The sequence below is a fragment of the Erythranthe guttata genome, chromosome 1, assembly GCF_056151865.1.
Source record: "Erythranthe guttata isolate IM_541 chromosome 1, IM_541, whole genome shotgun sequence".
NCBI lineage: Eukaryota > Viridiplantae > Streptophyta > Magnoliopsida > Lamiales > Phrymaceae > Erythranthe > Erythranthe guttata.
Window position 1 is genome coordinate 2,538,772 of NC_142533.1, and position 21,697 is coordinate 2,560,468.

The 21,697-nt window shown below is 33.6% G+C and overlaps 2 protein-coding genes across 3 annotated transcripts; one reads left to right on the forward strand and one right to left on the reverse strand.

Annotated features, from left to right (window-relative positions):
- Positions 1-7,438: 7,438 nt before the first annotated feature.
- LOC105957923 (SH3 domain-containing protein 1) lies at positions 7,439-11,083 on the forward strand. The gene is made up of 10 exons (XM_012981906.2): positions 7,439-7,747; positions 8,489-8,602; positions 8,723-8,792; positions 8,900-9,048; positions 9,606-9,707; positions 9,795-9,989; positions 10,106-10,168; positions 10,287-10,439; positions 10,508-10,582; positions 10,679-11,083. Exons 1-10 carry the CDS (start codon positions 7,688-7,690, stop codon positions 10,796-10,798), a joined length of 1,101 nt encoding a protein of 366 aa, XP_012837360.2. The 5' UTR covers positions 7,439-7,687; the 3' UTR covers positions 10,799-11,083.
- Positions 11,084-12,764: 1,681 nt separating this feature from the next.
- Positions 12,765-20,989, reverse strand: LOC105957924 (LRR receptor-like serine/threonine-protein kinase FEI 1). Of its 2 annotated transcripts, none has more exons than XM_088816625.1 (14): positions 20,584-20,989; positions 19,099-19,323; positions 18,514-18,649; positions 17,929-18,000; positions 17,779-17,850; positions 17,016-17,087; positions 16,591-16,662; positions 16,434-16,505; positions 15,719-15,810; positions 15,075-15,239; positions 14,562-14,894; positions 14,126-14,371; positions 13,876-14,009; positions 12,765-13,391 (listed from the first exon to the last, which is right to left on the reverse strand). In XM_088816625.1, the coding sequence occupies exons 2-14, from the start codon at positions 19,190-19,192 to the stop codon at positions 13,173-13,175; spliced, it is 1,779 nt and encodes a 592-aa protein (XP_088672751.1). In that variant the 5' UTR covers positions 19,193-19,323; positions 20,584-20,989; the 3' UTR covers positions 12,765-13,172. The 2 variants fall into 2 exon arrangements, with proteins under 2 accessions (XP_088672751.1, XP_088672754.1); XM_088816628.1 differs by having other exon boundaries at positions 14,640-14,894; positions 20,584-20,985.
- Positions 20,990-21,697: the final 708 nt, after the last annotated feature.

Below are 21,697 nucleotides of genomic sequence, written 5' to 3' on the forward strand. Positions count from 1 at the left end.
GATTTTTTTCGTTTTTTTTTTTCCGAATTCGTAATCTACATAACAAGAGGATCGTAAAAACGTAAAAATTACCTCCGATCTGTTGACGATTTGCACGGGCTTTGCGAAAGAAAATCGAAAGGTTGAGAGAGTTTTGAGTTTTTTTACTTTTTGTTTTTTGAAAAATGGTAAAAAATGTGCCTGAATGTTTAATTTTGGCCTGCATAAATAATTTCAGTTAATAAATTAAGTGGGGTGCTCATTTTTTCTTCTTTATGAAGAACTTTAATTTAATGTTCGATTTTAAAAATCAACAACATTTGAATTTTTTAGTTATTTATAATTTACTCAAAAAAAAAGTTATTATTTAATTTAATGTTTCTATTTTTGTTGAGTCTCGATTAGTATCTCAAAATGGCCATTACTTGAGATAAGGTGTTTGTTAGGATTTCTTAATCATCACTAAATTCTTCTACGATTTTTTTACTTTCTTTGCAAGTAAAATATTGTTTTATAATAGATTTAAATATACTTTCGATTAAATATATATATATATATATATATATATATATATATATATATATATATATATATATATATATATACTTTCGATAGATTTTTGGAGCGCCTCAATAAGATCACCAATTATTTTGTATATTTGGGCTATCGAAGAAAATCCAGAATGCAGTTCATCTACAAATAATTAAGTTAAAATTTGACCGCCTCAATAAGACCGTCAATATTGCATATTGGTCTACCGAAGAAAACCCAATGTACAGCTCATCTACAAATAATTAAGTTAACTGATCAAGCCCAAATTAATTAATAAACAATCCATCTAGCTCAATTTTTCAACGTACATGCTATTTTAATTTCATAGTGCTACAAATAACAAACGGCATCGTTTATATAACTACCAGTACTATGTACGAGTGCTCGTTCCGTAAAATCTCTTACGAAGCCAATATTTCATGCCATTTAGTAAATCACTGAGTCAACATCTAAAAATATTTCAAAATTAATTAAAATTTTGAACTTTTATCTACTTTTGTAATTTTTAGAATGAAAATAATAAATTTTACCATAAATATTAAAATATTACATTATATAAATATATAAGTAAAAATATCTAAAAATGAAAAACCGAGTTACCACTTCAGTATTAGTGACGTGTCGAAATTTCCGGTTCGTTACCGAACCGATAAGCACGGCTGGTGGTATAGTACGAGGTGTTGACTGTTGAGTGGGGCATTACAGCTTTTCCTCGTCGGCAAGTTATAACTACCTCTCGTGCTTCGAGGGGGCAGCCAAAAAACTCAGCCCCACCGTAGGGAACCGTACAGTAGAGACGCTCACACAAGACGACAACGCGCTAACGTGGCACCTACTCATTCAGTTATTATTTATCCCTTTTTATTTCTCTACAGTGGGCCACTCTGTTTTTTCTCCATACAGTGGTTTCGGTGAAAAATGGAGACTAGCCCACAGCACAACTATACAATGAATGCACACAGATCTGCTTTTCCACCGTTTTCTCTTTGCCCCAAAGTTTGATTTATTTAATACTCCTTAATAAGATAAATTACACGTATATTTGAATAATTACAATCACACCTATTAACTATAAATTTTCTTACACGTTCACTATCATGGTATCAAATTTAGTGGAATCTTCTAAATTATGTGAAATATTTTGAAACTGGGTCTCTTGGCTTGTAAATATCAGATTGTGGCTCATCAGAAACTGTGTTTTTGCACAAAATGGGTACAGACTAGAAAACGAACACGAAATCTAAAAGCATCTGTTGAATTTAAAACTATAAGGGTACACGTGTAAAAAGATTCATATTGAGGGGCTAATAGTAATTACCCAAATATAATAATATTTAATTTATGGACAAGTGTCATTAAATATTAATTGTTTTCTATAAATTAAGGATAAGATCGGTGTTATTGTTTACTAGTACAGACCAAAGTTTAAGGTATACGTGTCGTGAATACCGAGAGTTCCAATTGTGGATAAGAAAATATAAGTATAAATTGTTTAATTTCATTTTACACCCTTGAAATATTTTATTTTAGCCATCTGTACCCACAAAAATTATTATAATAACACTTTGCACACTAAGACACGACAAATCATTCAAAATGACCCTTGAATTATTTTTTATTTTTATTTAAAAGTCTTCCGAGCTATTAATTCGAATCCTCAATGTTGCACGATATAAGTTGACAATCAAAATAAAATAATTTCTTTTTTTCTTTACTATCATTGATAAATAATTGAAAAAAAAAAATTTAATATGTTACAAGTAAGGGTTTTATAACAATTGTTATATTTAACCATAAAAATAGTTGACTTTTTTAAGTCCCTGTTAATTGAGTGTGTAGACTTTACATTCAATGCTTTTGTCACCATAGTTGAACTACATAGGAGTGTGATTGAATATTTGAATGGCGTTTACTTTGTAAATGAATTTAAATTTAAAAGTTAATTTATAGTTTTATAATTTTAAGATATTTTGAAATTAGAGGTGGTGATGTTAGATCACTACCATAAATTGTAAGATATAATTAGTGTACTGCAATTTACATTTCTCATATATTTTACAAACTATTATATCGTAGATTTATCCACTACAGTTACATAATTCGCTGCGGATTTTGGAAAAAACTCGTACAAGTTGAAATTGTTGCAATATTATTATATTACAAATTGAAAACATAAAGTAATTAGCTTGACTAATTTAAAAGAAATTATTGTAGTTGACTTTGGTGGAATTAATTTGTTGTCGCCTTAAATAAATTTAGGTCGGTTGTGGAGATTGATTCGATGTATCCGGTCCGGTTTATTAGGCTAGTGCACGTTTGACTTAAAAACCGGAACTTTATTCCTTTTTTTTATTCCACCTATTTCATTTGAAAAATAATTACATTTATTAATTTATTTATTTATTTGTAATGATCGAATATAACTTTTTCTATATTAATAAAAAATATTTTTTATTAATTCATCTTGTAAATAACTAAATCGACGTGTAATTAACAATTGCATATATCATAAGTGAATTTTTTGCTAATACAATTAATTTATAGAGTTTTTTAGTAATTAGATTAAACACATAGGTGTCGAATGCAATATATCCTTAAAAAATAGGTTTTATTACAAATAAACTAGGTCTACTATTTGAAGTCAATTTTGGGAAATCTGAGATAATTTTTAATTATTAATGTGGCTAAATAACTAACAATTTAGCACATATAAAAATGACTATATATGTGATTACATATAGATTTACGATTAATAATCAACCGTTATAAATAACCAGTTATAGAATTTAGTTACCCGGCAATTTTAGGGTTAAACGGAATTACCCCAAATAAAAATTTGTGGTGTGACTTTTCTATCAACTTGCAAGTTTGCTATTAAATATAGATGTTGTCATGTTTGGTAGGTAAAATGTATGGTTCAAGATATTTATGATCCCACAACTTAAATGACCAAAATGGGTTTGGATTTTTTGGTGGGTTTTTCGATTTTTTTTTTATTTATTTTTTAATTTATTTTTTAACATTTTTTTTGAAGTATCGTAAAAATGTTTGTTTTTTTCCCCTTTTTCTCTCCGACGAATAAAATAAAACGAAAATAGAAAGAATTATGGATGGATATATAATGTGTATTTTTACGTGTGGGTAAATATTGAATATAATTCAAGTTATTGGAAATATCTACAAGATATTTTCAAAAATATCTAGAAGAAAAGTGGTTGGAGTGGAGATATTTTTAATTGAAGCATTTTTGTTCCTTATTTTTGTTTTCCAAATTTTATTTGATATAAAGTTAAAAACTTTATATCAAATGATTTTCTAAAAGTTTTATAGATGCAAATGTATATATGTTCATATCATTCTAATTAATGATTGTCTCTTTAACATTTAAATATTATTTGAAAAAATATTATCAATTATTAAGTACGAATAATTAAATTAGTCGACTCCAAATATAGTGAGTGGATGATATGGAATTTCCTCTTATCCAATGGAAAAAAACAATAGAAAAAAAAATAGAAGGATCGAATGAATGTTCGTTCCTTGTGGGCCCCAGGCCTAAGTTTATAATGCCGTTAAAACTTTAGGCCGGTTTGTTAGCCAGCTCATAGGGCATCGGGATAACAACGACTCTACCACAGGCTCACTCCAAAAGTTTATAGAAAGTATTAGTGCCCCGTAGTAGTAAGGGCTTTTTGTAAATTCACAAAGAATTCCATATATTTCCGACGTGGTATGGCGCGTTACCACTTAAATACTTGATGTCATTGTCAAGGCCCAGGCCCAACAGTCCAAGACTTTCCCGGTATACGGTTAGTGAGCGAACTCTTGCAGGCCCCACAACATTAACCAATGTACAATCCTTATTGGCAGGGCCCATAACAAAGGTGAGCATGCTCGAGTTGGCTAATCGTTGTCCTGTGTTGGTTCTGACACCATTTGTAACGTCCCTGACGTTTCAACCTGGTCATTAGCCAACCACTGGTCCATTGCGCTCTAGGTAACTGAATCATACTAGAATCCTAATATTACAAGAGCTCTATAATATAATATTCTCTAACACGCCCCCGCAGTCGAAACGTGACGAACGTGAAGATTGGACAATCACTTGCTAGCACGCTCCCGCAGTCGGAACGAATAAACTTCAAAACGAATAAACTTCAAACGTGAAGACTGGAAACTTCAAACGTGAAGACTGGACAGAAAACGCGAAACACATCGCTAGAGAATTCCTCTGTTGAAATATCTGCCAAATTTAAAAAAAAAATAATAATAATAATAACGGGTGAGAGAAAAATAAGAAAACCTTTTTTTTTTTTTTTTTATGTATGAATCGAGAGAGAGAGAGAGAGAGAGAGAGAGAGAGAGAGAGAGAGAGAGAGAGAGAGAGAGAGAGAGAGAGAGAGAGAGAGAGAGAGAGAGAGAGAGAAGATATGAGAGGGGTCGCCGGTCATGGAGAAGAAGAGAGGCAGCGGCTAGGTTTTAGGCCATGGAGAAGAAGAAGAAGAAAAAGATAGAGAAGATACACCACCGAGAGAGGGAGAAAATTCGGTTTGGTGGTCGCCGGCCATGGAGAAGAAGAGAAGCGGCGGCTAGGTTTTAGGCCATGGAGAAGAAGAAGAAGAAGATAGAAAAAGATAGAGAAAATAGATACACCACCGAGGAGGGATGAGGGAGAAAATTCGGGTGATGTTCATAAAAAAGATAGAAAAATAAAGATATTAGGAGTACCACCACCGGGGGAGGGAGAAAATCGGGTGGTCACCGCCATGTAGAAGAAACACAGCTAGGTTAAAAAACCTGGTGCTCTGATACCATATAGGAAGAATAGAAGAATATAAGAAGGAGAAAGAGAGAAATAATAATACGTAATAGAATAGAAACCCCCATTATGTTATGGGTTAATTACATGAAATATATATAGAGAAATATTGCAAGGTAATAGAGTTTGACTAGGTAACTAAATCCTAACTAATCTAGGTAACTGAATCATACTAGAATCCTAATATTACAAGAGTTCTATAATATAATATTCTCTAACACGCCCTCGCAGTCGAAACGTGACGAACGTGAAGACTGGACAATCACTTGCTAGCACTTACAACTAACACAAATTCCACATTTTTTCGATATAAAATGACAATTTCACAATTATCCTAACGAGCGATTGAGTCATCATGATTTATATTTCTCCGTAAATATTTCTCGTGCCAAACAATAGGGCCTATGAAGACGAGATTTTGCTCTTTGTGTAAAATAGAATAATATTTGCATCAACTTGCAACAATTTGGACAAGAATTGTGGCAGCACTAATAGTTGTCGTAACTTGTAAAAATGGAGTAATGGATAAGGATGCCAGCTGGCACAATAATAAAAATCATGTAGTTAATGAAAAAGACAAATTATTAGAGAATATTGTGAATATTTGTGTGGGGGGGGGGGGGGGGGGGGGGGGGGGGGGGGGGGCAAATTGCCCACTGAACTAGGAAAGAAATGATGAAAGCTGAAGAACACCACTTTTTCATAATTAAATGATAATTCTTTTTTCTAATTAATTTACAATTTATTATTATTATTATTATTATTATTATTATTATTATTATTATTATTATTATTATTATTATTATTATTATTATTATTATTATTATTATTATTATTATTATTATTATTATTATTATTATTATTATTATTATTATTATTATTATTATTATTATTATTATTATTATTATTATTATTATTATTATTATTATTATTATTATCTCTTTTTTTTTCTGGGCCAACAATAGAGTCCAAACTAAATAAGAAGCATTGTGAAATTGATGGGCCTGTGTTTTTATTCTGATGGCCCAATTGATGTGGGCTCATTTTTTATTTTTGTGGTTTCTTTGAGTTGACTCAGTTTTCTGGAATTTATATTATAGCCCGTTGGGGAAAAAAAAAAACAAAAAAGAAAAATTGAGACTTATTACCTTAAAACATCTGGAAATCTATTTTTTTTGGTAAATTACGACCACCGCCTGTGGTAAGGTCTAATTGCAGAAAAAAAAAATTATCGGGTGTAGCATAGCATAAGCCTGAATGAGGCGGTATTAGTTGCCACTAAACTAGTAAAAGAAATGATCAAATTAATAATAATTCCGTCACTAAATTAAATAACAAAAACGAACGAAAATCAAGTCCAATATTAGAACCTAACGAACCATTAAAACGGTAAAATATTGAACAACCCCCTCCTTATTGTCATAATTACGTAAGGGTCCATACCGCCGGCTTTGTAGTGTAGCATGCGTTGCTCGCCAACATCCAGATCCGGGAATGCAATAATCAGAATCTCCTACGGCAACTGTTGCATATTTTCCATCATGACAACACGGCTCGGCAAAATACCCACCCGTGTGTTTCTCATACCATTCTAGTACATACACAAGACCAAAAAATACAAAACGAAAAAAAATGCATGCATCGATCAGATAATCAATCAATCAATATAGGTAATTAATTTCCAGTAGAACCTCGATAAATTAATTGTCTCGATTAAATAATAGTTTCTCCCGGTCCTGTTATTTTTATTTTTTTAATTTTTTTTTATAATTATTTAAAACTGAGAGTCTGTTTTTTTTTTATTTTGTAATTTTACGACCTAAGACCAAAATGGTGTTAAGGTCAAAGGTCTGAAAACTAACGGCGAGGGCCACATTGGAACAATTTTTCAATTACATCGGGGCAAATCGATGCAATCGAGAGTAGAAGGGGGTAAAGTGATATTGAGCCAATGTACAAGGGGAAAAACGGGAATTTATCCAAAAATCATTTCTGTCCACGTGGCACAATCTTAGAGAACAAAATAGAACAAACTTTTAGATACAGCCGTAAAGATTAAAAAAGACAACCTTTTTCTTCACCAAAAATTCCGCCCATAAATAAATTTATATTCCCACTTTCACCGACACTTTGCCCACACACACACACATATACTTGTATACTTTTCTATATTTCAAGAATTCCAACTAATAACAACCCATTTTAAATCCTCCTTCTATTAATCGATTTATCGAACAGTGTATCAAAACCCCCTTTATGTGTGTGTGTTTTTGTGGGGTTTCTTGATTTTCTTTTTCCTTTTTCTGGGCAGTTGTTGCAGAAGCTTGTTTAGCGAAAATGGAGGCTATAAAGAAGCAAGCTAGTAAATTAAGAGAGCAAGTGGCTCGGCAGCAACAGGTATCAGTTGCTTTCTTTCAGTTTTCATGTTCATACACACACTACGGTTAAATTAATAACTTCGTTTAAATAATAGTTTTTTTCTGATTCCGACTCGGTAAAAACCTAATAAGTTATTAGTTCGATAATTTAATATTTCGCTAAATTAACAGAAGTTTGCTAGTCCCGACTGTATTAATTTATAGAGGTTTAACAGTAGTTAAAAAAATAGAGATAAAGTTGGAATCTTGGGTTGGATCATATTTTTTTGTGAAGATAATTTGTTAGTGGCAAATAGGGTAAATAGTGTTTGAAGTTGATGTATGTATATAATATATTTAGGGTGTTGTTAATTAGTTCTATGGTTTGGAGATAGCAACTTCGGTTAACCGTTTTCGTATCAAAATTAGCACTTTCGGAATAATTCCTTTTTTTTCGGAAGTGAAAAACTATTTCCAATTCCGTTCCAAGAAATAGAAAAAGTCGAAAATTCAAAAGAAAAAACTTGTTCCAAAATCAGAAATTTGAGTCGAAAATCGAAGGAATTCAGAAAATTCAGAAAATTTGGTCTTATGTAATGCAAAATACGTAATAATATTGATATCAAAACTGTTCTTTTTGAAAAAAAATTAGGAATTTTCGGAAATTACAATTGGGTCGTAAATCAAAATCTAATATGTATTCCAAAAAAAAAATCGAAAAAAAAAAAAATCAGAAATCAGAACTTTCGGTACAGAATGAAAAATATTGCTTCGCTCGCAGGCAATTCTTAGACAACTAGGGCAATTAGGTCATGGGGGTATAATGATCGACGAAGCTGACGTGGAACTTCATCAACAACTGCAGATTCTGTACAAATCGACAAGGGCAGCAAAGGTAAATTTACGTAAAAAAAAATCATGTCTTTAAATGACGTAGCAAGTGGTTTCTTGAATCTAATGATTGTTGTCTTATATAACTTCAGCTGTCACGTTTAAGGAGATTTTTGTTGCACAGCATTTCCAGAGGGATATCGTTCGCGGGCTCGATGGCTATTTATCCACAAGCAAAAAACAAATGGAGATAGGTCCGTATAATTATTTTCTTCCCGAAATTTCGATATATTGATATTTGATGGTGATGAAGAAGGGCGTATAAGTAATTTTTTTCGAATTTTTCTTTTTATTTTTGTAGCTAGAAAGTTGGCGGAAGATTGTTGCAAGTATGGGATTGAAAATCGAGAATCGGATTCTCCACTTGCTAAAGTTGCCTCGGATTTCGGTACCTCACATGCGTCGATGGAAGATCACAGAGAAACAATGCTTGGAATTCTTGGTTATCAGGTAACTGAAAATATGTTGTTTTATTCAGATCAGAATCGACCGAATTCGGAAATTCCATACAATTATTTTTAGGGCAAATTACTGCCACCTCCTAGTTATGGTCAAATTACGAAAACACCTTCCTGTTTGGGTAATTACAGCCACCCCTCAACTATGTATTTATTATCTTACGAAATAACCCCTCCAGAGGTAAATTTAGGGATGTTAAATCGGTAAAACCAAATCGAAATTTTGGTACGCCGACATTTCATACCGTTTACCGAACTGAATATACGATTTGGTTTGGTAAATAACCGAATTCTTAGTCACCAATAATCTAGAAATGCACAATAATATTGATATTATAAGTGTAATGTCCCGAAGGAAAAAAAAATGAATTTTTGGAAATATTTTCTAAAACTAAAATCGAATTGGAAATTGAAATCTAATATGTATTCCAATTTTGTTCCAAAAATATCAGAAAAATCGGAATTCGGAATGAAAAATTACGTTAATTAAAATCAAAATCAGCGGAATTCGAAAATTTACGTTCCAATTTCCGAATAAACTTTGTGTAGGTTTCTGAGCCACTTCGTGCGCAAATTAGCGGTGCTCCTCTAGAAGATGCTCGTCATCTCACGCACCGTTACGACAAAATGCGTCAGGAGTTTGAAGTTCAGGTTCGCATATTTTAATAAACACCATTTTTTTGGAATTTTAATTTACTCGTTCATCCTAAAAGACTTTTTTTAAAACTCTATATTTAGGCAGCTGAAGTAATAAGAAGACAATCAAAATCCCGAGAATCTTCCGCTGAAAATGCCTCAAAAATTAGAAATGCCGAAAAAAAATTAAACGAGCTTAAATCTTCGATGTTGTCCCTCGGAAGAGAAGCTACTGCTGCTATGTTGTCTGTTGAGGATCAGCAACAAGAGACGACCTTCCGGAAGCTTCTTACCATGGTATCAACTTTCTAGAATATATATATTTCGTTTAAGTCGTATTAATTATTATTAGTTTGCTTTCGATTTTCTTTTTTTGTGCAATATGGGATTTTACATAAGAGTTTTGCTCACAGGTGGATGCTGAGAGATCTTATCATCAAAATATTATTGCTATTTTGGAGAAGCTTCATTCCGAGGTTTTTCGTATATATATATTGAATAGGAATATTCTTTTTTCGTTTAAGTGGATAAATTTTTGGTTATTGTTATATTTTGTTTTTCGTTGTTTATAACATTAATAATATTTACTGTTAGATGATTATGGAGGAGCAAATGGAAGAATCTTCATTGCAATCGGAAATTCCACCAAGAGACGATAATATTCCATCTCTTAATAATGAAATTGTTTCGAATCGATCGGCTGGTCAAGACGATGAGCATAAAAGTGACATCTACTTTATTGCAAAGGTGATTTTCTTTTTCGTTTTTTTTTTCTTTTTGTTTTTTTTATAATTAATTTTAATATTTATTTTTAGGTGATACACCCGTTTGATGCTCAAGCGGATGGTGAGCTAAGTCTTGAAATGGATGATTACGTCGTTGTTCGACAGGTAAATAATAATGGTATTACGGGCAATTTCCAAAAGACCGAAATGCCCTTGATTTATTAAATTTGTAGATTTCCATTTACTATTTGCTCCCTATAGGCGGATTTAAATGGATGGTCCGAAGGGGAATGCGAAGGTAGAGCTGGATGGTTTCCCTCTGCTTATGTAGAGAAGGTAGACAAATTTCCGACAAGCAAATTATCCGAAGAGGAATCTTAAATCGGATCTTCACCGTAAATAAGATTTTCTAGTGTTGTTTTGTCTCTCATTGTGGTGAGTTTTTTGTGCATTACATTTATACAACGTGGGAATTATAATTAATTGCTCCTCGCGATAATTTGGTGTTATTGGTGTGTGTGTTTGTTTTGTTTCGATATGAAAATGCAGATGCACGTTTTTTCTTCGTACCGGAAATATATTTCGGCCTATATGTAAATTGATTGGTTAATGATGTGTTGGTAATGATATTTACTTTTATGCCCCTTGCTTAGGACAATTATTAAATTAAGTGTCGTTTAAGGTTTCGGCACACCTATTAAGAAAGATGATAAATAAACATGGATCTTAGGAAAAATATATGCAATATGACTAAAATGCCCTTCCGACTAATTCGATCCTCCACTAACTATTTCTTTTATGTGTGAGAATCAAAATTTGAAATAATTTATGAGTAATGAGTGCAAAATCGAAAAAAGTAGTAATTAATGCATTATTGGAATTTTAGTGTTGCAGATAAGATGGAACAGAAGAATTGTGCGAAAATCTTCAAGTTCTTAACATAGTTGATTAGGGATCTGAAACATCATAATCTTTTTTTGTGAAGTTGTTATCTTTTATGTCTAAGAAATCGAAACGAAAAAGGGAGGTGTAAAGAAAACAAAGATCGCATAAATGAACCGCGCCTCGTTTGAAAATTCCTGCAAACTGATCGATGTTCATGACATATCACCACTAGCATTCTTGTGGAAAGAACAAAAAAAAGAGAGGACTTTATTAAGTGGTGAGATGCCATGAACACGATCGGATTGCAGTAACCTTGTAATTTGCTTGTAGGAATTTTGCGGAAGAATCTTCTAGAACGTTCCTACAAACGGATCGCTGTTCATGGCATATCATCGAAGAATCCCGAAAAAGAAAATTGGATGGATGAGATGCCATGAACAAGACCTGATTGTAGGGTTCTTTTTGTGCTCCCCATAGGTTGGTTTGTTCATTTCGGGTTTTGGTGAAAGGCCTTTATATAGGAGTTTTTTAGGGCTAGCTGTGATTTCGGTTTCTTTTTCCATTTAATTGTGGTTAATGTAAAAGATATCGTCGCATAAATAGCAATTAAAGTGTGTGTGTGTGTGTGCGCGCGCGCGCGCGCGTGTGTGTGAGGCGGGGTAGGTACGGGGGATATATTCGTAAAATCGTTCTTGTCGCATAATCAATAACGGGTACAAAATTTAATATCGAGCTCATCCCATTAGCTAATGAGGCAGGTATTACTTGTCGAATTTGGACGTGTTGAAATTGATATACCGGGGGCGTGTTGAAATCGATATACCGGGGGCGTGTTGAAATTGATATACCGGGGGTGTGTTGAAATCGATATACCGGAAACGAAACGCGTCGATTAATTAATTTATTTACGGTGGGTTTAGTTCAATTTGTCAATTTGTGAAAAAACAGGACTTTTTTCTGGTACAGATGGAAAGATTTTCAGTATGATTTTATGCATTTAAATTGATGTACAGAGAGGTTAGATATACTTGTTAACACTAGAAATTTTATTTGTGCCAATTTACTTTCTTATCTCCATAATTAATGGAGGAGATCATGTTGAAAATCAGTAATTTAACTTTTATATCTGATAAATTAATACAACCATGACTAATATTTTTTATTAATTTTGCAAACTACTAAATTATCGAACTAATGATTTAGTACATTTTTACCAAGTCGGGACCGGAAGAAATTATTATTTAAGCGAGGTAATTAATTTATCGAGTATCAATTTTTCAAGGTTCTACTATAGATACTATATCGAGGATTATATAATAAAAACTTTAGAAATTTCAAGATTGTGATTTCTGCACAATTCGTGTACAAAACAGGACATTTCAGCTCGATTTTGTCTGTAATTAAAAATTTATTTAAAAATAAAAATAAAAAATCATCATTCTACTTTTCAACTACAACTATATTTGATGATAATCCAACAATTGATATCTGCATATGAATATTTTCCTACAAACTGATCGAAAAGTCTGTAGTATAGCAACAACTAGAGATGGAAATATTATACAAAAAAATGTAGTGGAGTAACAAGAATCATTAACTATGCAGAGAAACCGACAAATTTGAACAACTTCATATAAAGTCGATTCAACGGCAAAGATCAAAAGACAGACCAAAAATGTCATTTACATGGAGAAAGAAAAAAACCTGATGCAGCAGAGCTAACTGAGGAACCTTTTGCTTTTACGTTGAGGAGAAAGAATGAAGAAATAAAAGTCGGGCCCCACTCTGTTACCATGGTCTGCACTTGGCCCCTCAATGGAGTGGATGATAGAGTTGGTGGACCCCACTTTGTAACCATGGTTAAGCATCTTTAATCAGAGTTGGAATCGTAGAAATCACTAGGGCATGGGGTGGTGACCTCGGATTCGAGTATTTGAACCACCCTGTGCATGGTGGGGCGATCCTCGGGAATTGAAGAAACGCATTGGATGGCTATTGAAAGTAGGGAGTCAAGGCTTTCTGTTTGAACTCCTTCACAGTGAGGATCGACTATTTCTCGTTGTCTAGTTTCTGAAACTAGATAGTTTAACTGCAATGTGGAAGATAGATTTGATGGTATGAAGAGAGGATGTAATACAAAGCTTATTGAGAGTAAATTCAATAATATGAAATTAGATTTTATTTCTTGCAAAACAATCACAAAGTACATATACTATTTTCAGCTTTAATTATACACCTGGGAGATTATCTTCGCTAAATTCAGAATGGTCAAGATTTTTGTCATATTGAAACTTGACCAAGTTTTGCAAGGGAATGCAGAATGAGTGGCCGGCTACATAAAATTTGCAGCAGCTCAAAAAGCCTAAAAGTAAGGAAAAAAACCCCAATCTACAGCAGAAAGAAAGAACACATTCGTCATGCGGCAAGGATTTTCATTTTTAGGGTTTTCTCATAAGATGATAGAACATTTTATCGATATTCAGTAAAGCAGTAAAACTTTTATTAATGAGTAAATTGCACATTCTTAGCCACTAAAAGCTCATAAACCCATATTGAGGAGGAGAGAAACATACCCATCCAACAATGTTGAGTCCCTTCTCGATGAAGGATGCATCAGTAGGCCGTTTTCCACTCAAAATCTCGAGCACCAGAACACCAAAACTATAAACATCAGTTTTTTCCGTAGCTCTTCCACTCTGCATATACTCTGTTCAATTAAAACATTGTTGAAGAATGCATCAAATATCCGTAAATCTCGTATTTAAGAGAGAGGGAGAGAAGAAACAAGCTAAGAACAAAAAACTAGTTAGTTACTGTACTTACCAGGAGCCAGATATCCAAATGTGCCAGCAACAATTGTTGTGATGTGGGATTCCTCATCCTCCAATAATTTGGCCAGTCCGAAATCAGACACTCGAGCATCGAAATTTGCATCAAGCAAAATGTTGCTTGACTTGATATCACGGTGAATAATTCGAGGGGAACAATCATGATGCAGATATGTGAGGCCTTTTGCAGCTCCCATGATAATATTTAAACGAGCCTCCCAATCTAGTTGTTCACCTCTCTCTGCATTGAGATATATAGATAGCGTAAATGTATTGCAAAATAAAACTTTACTGATACTAGCATAGATGGTACAGTAGGGTCCCAACATCAAAAGGAAAAAAAGTACGCTCGAAGGCTGAGTATTTCGATTCCTGAAAATTTAATTGAAATCATAATTGGGGTTTAAATATTAAAATGAATGAAGTCAAACCATGAAGAGCTTCATCCAAGCTGCCTCCTGATAGGAAATCATATATTAACAATTTGGATGTCGGGGAGTTGCAATAACCTCGAAGGTTCACCAGGTATTTGTGTTTGATGCTTCCAAGAATTTCAAGCTCCCTTTCAAAAAAACGATCAAAACCCTCATTTACCTTCACTATCCTTTTCAAGGCAAATACATTGCCATCATCCATTGCAAGCTTGTACACTGTTCCAAAGCCTCCCGCGCCAATTACATGCTCTTCATTTAGATTCTCCAACTTTTTTATGATATCCTTTGAAGAGTAGGGCAGGTCCCCATGGAACATTACAACCGAGGCCCCTGATGCAAGATTTAGACATAGAAACATTGTGCTTATTATTATTATTAAAAAAAAAAAGTAACAAGGAGATCCGATCCGATCTGATTTTTTCTTTTTCTTTTTCTTTTTTTTTCTGTGGAAAATAAGAGGAAGAACAAACTGCCGATATAATTTTTCATGCAAAGGTGTCAGAGCTGTACCTCCACTGACATCCACAGCAAGGCCTTTGTCATCAGTTTTATCAAGCCTCTTATACATGTAACAGCCCCAGAAACACATAAGCGCAACCAGAAGCAACACACCCACTGTGGCCAGCGCACTTACAAGAAGCCTACCTGAATTATTTTTCTTGGCCTGGGATAGGTCTAAAACACGAAAAAAAACCCAAGGTCAAATGCTATTCCGGAAGGACAAAGCAATCAAAAGGACATAATATAGTTTCTAATTAGGTTTATGCTTTACATCAGACTCTAACATTTGGGTACTGAAAGTTATCTGCATACTCAATATTTGCAAGACAAAGAATGTAGGATAGAAAGGTACATGTAAGGTGCTTAAAATCCAGTTTAAATCACCTACAGACTACATTAGGAATTTATATCTCAGCATTTGCTAAATTCTACAAATAGTGAGATTTGAGTTGACAAGAATTCATATTGAATGTACAAAAAGTGATTCAGGAAAGATTTTCATGTTCGCAATTTTTAACTCAGATTTATGACTGTTTCATAAGTTTAAGCTTATCAGACAATTTGGAGGTTATAAGTTTTCAGGTCTTGACTATGATATTCAATTCAATTTGGCCAAGTAGGCTGAGGAAATGCCTACAACACAAACATTATACCTGAATCAGTAGGCTGAGAAAATGCCGAAGAACCACCACTATTCTTGCATACCTGAATCTGCTTACCACACAACTCACGGTTGCCAAGAAAGCTGCAGAGAGGAGCATAACATCAGAAACGTAAAGTAGCAACTGAAGTATAACAGAGAAATGAAGGAAAAAAGAAAAGGACCTTAACTAGGACCAGAACAGAAGGAAAAAAACAGTTGTTAATACCTATATGAGCTGTGCACAATATGCCATAGTGATAGTGGTTATTGCATAGAAAATTAACACTTCCAACAACTCTTACTTATTTAGAATTGACTTGCTTTAGACCTCGTAGTCTGGAAAACTATATTCACTTCTCTAAAAGATATCCGCTCCTATTTCAGCTTGGTAGGTTTGGTGCATCACTACAGAAATCAACAGTAAAGGAATCTAAAAAGAGAGAAAAACGAGTGAATGACATGGAGAACATTAAACTTTTCTTTCCATTTCGTTTGAGGTTAAAGTTCAAGAAGCGGCATAAAAGTAAAATTATCATACTCCTTTGCTTTCTTGTTTTCTATTAATCTTATTAGTTTTATTATTATTCCAAATGTTAAAAATTTAAAATAATAGTTCACTTAGTCAAACAGGAGGGGGAAGAAGCTAAATATGTGACGATATAAGTAGCAGGAAACAATAAGCATGGGAACCACATTGAGCACATCCAGAAAAATTTATCACTTACGAATCACTTTGAAAGTTTGCAAGAACACCATCAGAGGGTATTTGTCCCACCAGAAAATTTGTTGATACATTGCTTCAAACATCATAAAAGATACTGAATTAGAACAAAGAAAATAATATATGACTAATACAACTTTGTGAACTAACAGATCACTCACAAGCTTGAGAGTTTGCTTAACTTTCCAAGTGAAGCAGGAATGCTTCCACTGAGAGAGTTGCTTGAAAGATCTCTGAAAATGCAGCGTAGGAGTAGAATGTTAACTTTGAGAGGAGTTTAGTAACCTTTCAATATGTGCATTTGCTTAGGTCTGATATTATATTATTATATTCAGTAGCACAACAGCTTTAAAGAGTTTTTTTCTTGGGTTACGCTTACGCATAATAATCAATCCCTCATTCTTGGAATTCTATATGAATTAGACACTGAGTGAGATAATCATTTTTGTCAGAACTCCATGTTGTCTTAGTGTCTTTTAGGAAACGATTGTTCGTTGTCAGAGATCTGTGTTCCCTGTGTAGGATACAATAGTTCCGTCCCATATGGACGAACTTGATAATTCTGAAATTTCAGTAAAATACTTACAGATTTTCTAGCTGAGGAAGGTTTCCCAGTTCAATCGGAATGGACCCACTTAAGTAGTTACCCTGCAAAAATCTGTAATAATGGAAACCAAGAATTCATATCTTAAACTTTTATGTTTGCCTCTATCATCACAAGTCTTTGATCATACTTCAAGTCTTCAATTCAGATTTGTTCACAACCAACAGAAAATTAATGTTCAATGAAATTGTAGAAGAGACTGTCATAGCAACACTGCCATCATCAAGCTGACTCGACTTTTGCACTTTCTGAGAAATTTGTTTATCTTTCACTCTACTAATGACAACAGTCAACACTGAAACAATTAGAAAGTTTGGACTGAGGTATTATATGTACGGGGTAATACTTAGGACATATTGAAGCACTCTCGAACTGCACATAATATCCAATGCTTAGGCCATATTTGTTCCTTGGATTATAGTGCATAGAAAGTATTTTCCTCTATAGAGATTAAAGTAGTTTGCGTATTATTTTAACACTTTTTTTCCTTTTTCTTATTAAAATTCAAGCTTCAATCATAGAATTAGAGAACTTTTAGTCTCCACCGTAGCAAGAAATTTATGCATGAAATAATTTTGCTCTAAATCCTTCAGTAGAGACAAAGAGATCGCTACAGATCATATCTCAATACCTCAAAGTCGAAATAACATCCAATAATTATGTCAACTGAATTTAAACTTGGAACTTAAGCTAGCAATTTTACGAATGTTATAAAACTTCAAAATGGGCCACTTTATCTACTTACACTGATTGCAACTGCGTACAGTTCCCCATTTCTGGAGGGATTGCCCCATATAAATTGTTGTCATGAAGAGCTCTACAAACAAAAAGTGTATCTCGGGATCAGCAAGAAGTGTGATAAAATGCCAAAGAATGAGAAGAAAATTAATCATACAGAAATTGCAGGCTTTCGAGCTTCCCGATATCTGGTGATATAGGCCCACCCAACTTGTGGTTAGGGAGGCTCCTGCACCCATAAAGTATACCAATCACATTTAGTAGTAAACTTGTGCATAAATGCACCTTATATTAGACTGAATATCAACTTATATTCATAACATTACCACACAGGTAAAAAAAAAAAAAATTAAAACCTGCTGAAAAGCAAGAAAAAGACAAATTGTTCGCATACTCTCACTTAATTCGAAAGAAAAAAGAGGTCAAGAAGAATTGTCATTTTGAAAACAACTTAACTTTAACAGTTGTTAGTTCAATATAATAACTAGAATCGATGCTCAACAAAGAGACACTGAAAATATCACTGTGCTTTCTGGAATATAATAAATATTCAGATGAATTAAAAACCAATGACCAGAATCCGGAAAGGCAAAGATACGATGAACCACTTCAAAAATAAGGGGGAAAGTTTCAGGAAAAAAAAGAAACTCATTATAATACCCGAATTTAAGATCACGTAATAGAAGGGTAATATATGAATTCAGTAAGACTTTCTGACATCCTTAAATATCAAGGAACTTACAAGGCTGTAACTCTTTTCGACTTGAAGTCACATTTCACTCCTTTCCATCCACATGGATCCTCATCTTCTGGTCTCCACTGAAGCAGGACTCCATCCGAATTAGTTATGGCTGTCCTAAAGTTTACAAGAGCTTGACCTGCATATCAAAACTAAAGCATAAGCATTCCTACTTCAATAGAAGATGCTTCTAGGATCATACACCAGAACTAGGAGATTGCCACTTCTTTGGCTATTTTGCATATATTAGAAAACCAATGGTATGTCATTAGTTGCTACGACCATGCAAGCCATCTTAAAGTTGAAAAAATAATTAAATAAAAAGTATTTGAGGGTAAAATTCTGACCAGGCTATATTACATAGCATAGATGCTTAGTTCACTTGATAGGAGACAATTGTGAACAATGAACACATTGCAATATTTTCATTGTTGCGTTTTGTGTTTATATAGATGTAGTGTTCAGTGAATATCATTAGCAGACTGTTGGAAGAATCGGACCATTTAATTCATCAGAGTCTACTCCCCCAACGATATTAAAGTGCTAAAGAAATTGAATTGAAACTAAACAATAAGTTAAACAGCATACCATCAGGACTCAGAGCTTCAGTTTCTTTTGCTAGAAAGTAAAGTAGCAGGATGCATAAAATCCGCTGCTGATAATACACTGAGAAACTTCCCATTGTGGCTTACGTCAAGCATAATAAGAGTAACACAAATCATCAGATGCTTTAAGCTATAAAATGCTTCCACTGGACATGCAGCAATTAAGTTGATCAAGCCATAAAGCAACCACTTCAGGAGTTACAAAAACCTGCAAAATAAATTTATGACGTAAGTTCACAAAAATAATGAAGAGAAATGAGAACTTGCAGGAAGTAACTCCAGCTGTTTCTTTCTCTGATAGTATTGATAATGCAGCATGCCGATGCCCTAATGTAAGAAAAGATGCTTAAATACTTGAGAATAATATTTCAAGTATTATTCAAGCAATTCAAGCAAAAATTCAACCACCAACTAAAATTTATGTCTGAGTTACAGCTAAACCAAATTCTCATAAACCATAGATAAAACTATTCACTGGTCTTTCTTTTACAACTCTTTATTTGTTAACGTTGAATGGGGTGTCGAAAGCTCATTGACACATATTAGAGATATTACTCAATTCATGTGGCATCCTTACCCCGGTTTTTAACAAGAAGCAGGTTTGATTTGTGCCATCAAAATGTCAAGTGGAAGTGCGCAAAAAACAGCACAAAATAATTTGAGAACGACCAAGAGGCACAAAACGGTCAACTTGCAATACACAGAAGGTTCTTTTAAAATAGCTTCGGAAATCTCTTGCTAAATTAGAATTCAGATGTTTAAGTAATGCATCTGATCTACTGGAGCTTTGTTAATCTGCCAATCGGACTGCTTACAATTAAAATAACACAGGCTTTTGGAGGTTGAAATATCACATTCCATACCAACATCTCTCCTAATTTCTTAGAATAGAACAATCAATAAACCGTTATACAACAACAACAACATGAATTGAAAAAAATCAAACTAATTGAACTTTGCATGATGACTGGTTAAGACTTTAGCATTATACAGTACTGGTTCCCCTTCTATTTCTTCTAGATGGTTATATCAATAAATTCATCTTTGATACTAAAAGTACAGCTACATTACAACAGTAGATATTTCATCATCGGCAATAAATCGTCTATGAGGAAAACACGCAACTCTATGCCAATAAATGAACGAAATAAGTATCGTAAGCAGTATGCCCATCCAATTGAAGAGAATCCAAGTGCCAATTCACATGGAATCAGAACTCAATCACTCACGAACTCTAACAACACACACACACACACACACACACACACGCTGAGATACACGCATTTAATCAAAACTTCCCCCAATTCAAACCGAAAAAAAAAACGCATCATCGAAAAACCAAAACAACGTATAACATTCAGAAGCTCAAGGTACTAACTACTAAGCATCTTACACCTTCGACTACTGAACTATTTTCCGGCGAATGTGACTACAATTACGGACCGAAAAAAAAATAAAAAAAAAATACCTGGAAGGGGCAAAACATCAGTAGCCAGTAGAAGCAGATTTGATCTGTGCAATTCCAGCTCAACTAATAGAGAGAGAAAGAAAGTAGAGGAGACAGGGAAATTGAGAGTTGAGCTGTAAAGTTATGCAATCGCACCAGCAAATTAAAGGAGCCCTGTCGTCACCTTTCTCTCTCTAGAATTCCGTATGTATGTATCTGTCGTATACGTATATGTGAAAGTGTGGCAGTCAGTACTAGTGTGAACGGAGAAGAGTGAGTGGAAATGGTTTAGAGAGAGAAACAAAATAGATGCTCGAAGTAGAAGGGCAGTGAGTATGAGAGGGAGTGGGGGCGGCACGTGCGAACGCGACACTCCGCACGTGCGGCCGACGCCCCCCCGTGTCTTTCAATGTTTATGTACGTGACTGAATTAACTATTTTGCTTGTTAATAAATATTTGTGACAAATTACAAGTTAAATTAGACATACCTCCCCTGAATTTTTATGTAATTATATGTAGACCCTATCAAGTTTGAAAATGTACACATTAGTCTTCGGGCCTGGGCTTCCGTTTAAACAGCCGAAGCCCAATCTATTTTTAGCCTTTTAAATGTGGGCAATCTGGCCCATATATGTCTTGGTTGCAAATTTCCTTGTTATTTACAAAAATGAGTAAATTACATCCACATCCCTGAAGTAAGATTAAATTGTGAAAAAAACTCATTTTATTTGGGTAATTACAATCACCTATAAACTATGTATTGTTTTACGAAAAATACCGTTCTTCAATAGGTAAATTTGACACTGTAAGGATGAACGTGTAAGTAAGACAATACATAATTGATGGATGATTGAGTTTTTTTGTAATTTGATCTTACTTTAGGGGTAGCCGTAATTCGCCCTAAAAAAATATTAGTTGGACTTAAATAAGTGTGATCCTATCGCATTTTTAGTATTCTAGTTGAATTCGAATTTTTTGTATTTATAATAAAGTTGAATTCGATTTTACCATCTAGCATAATAGTTAGTTTCATTTTGATGAACAAATTATGATTCAAACATAGCATCAATGTTTGGTTGGGATAATTAGGGACTCAAGCACCTATTTTTTTGTGATTAAAGTCACATATAGTGA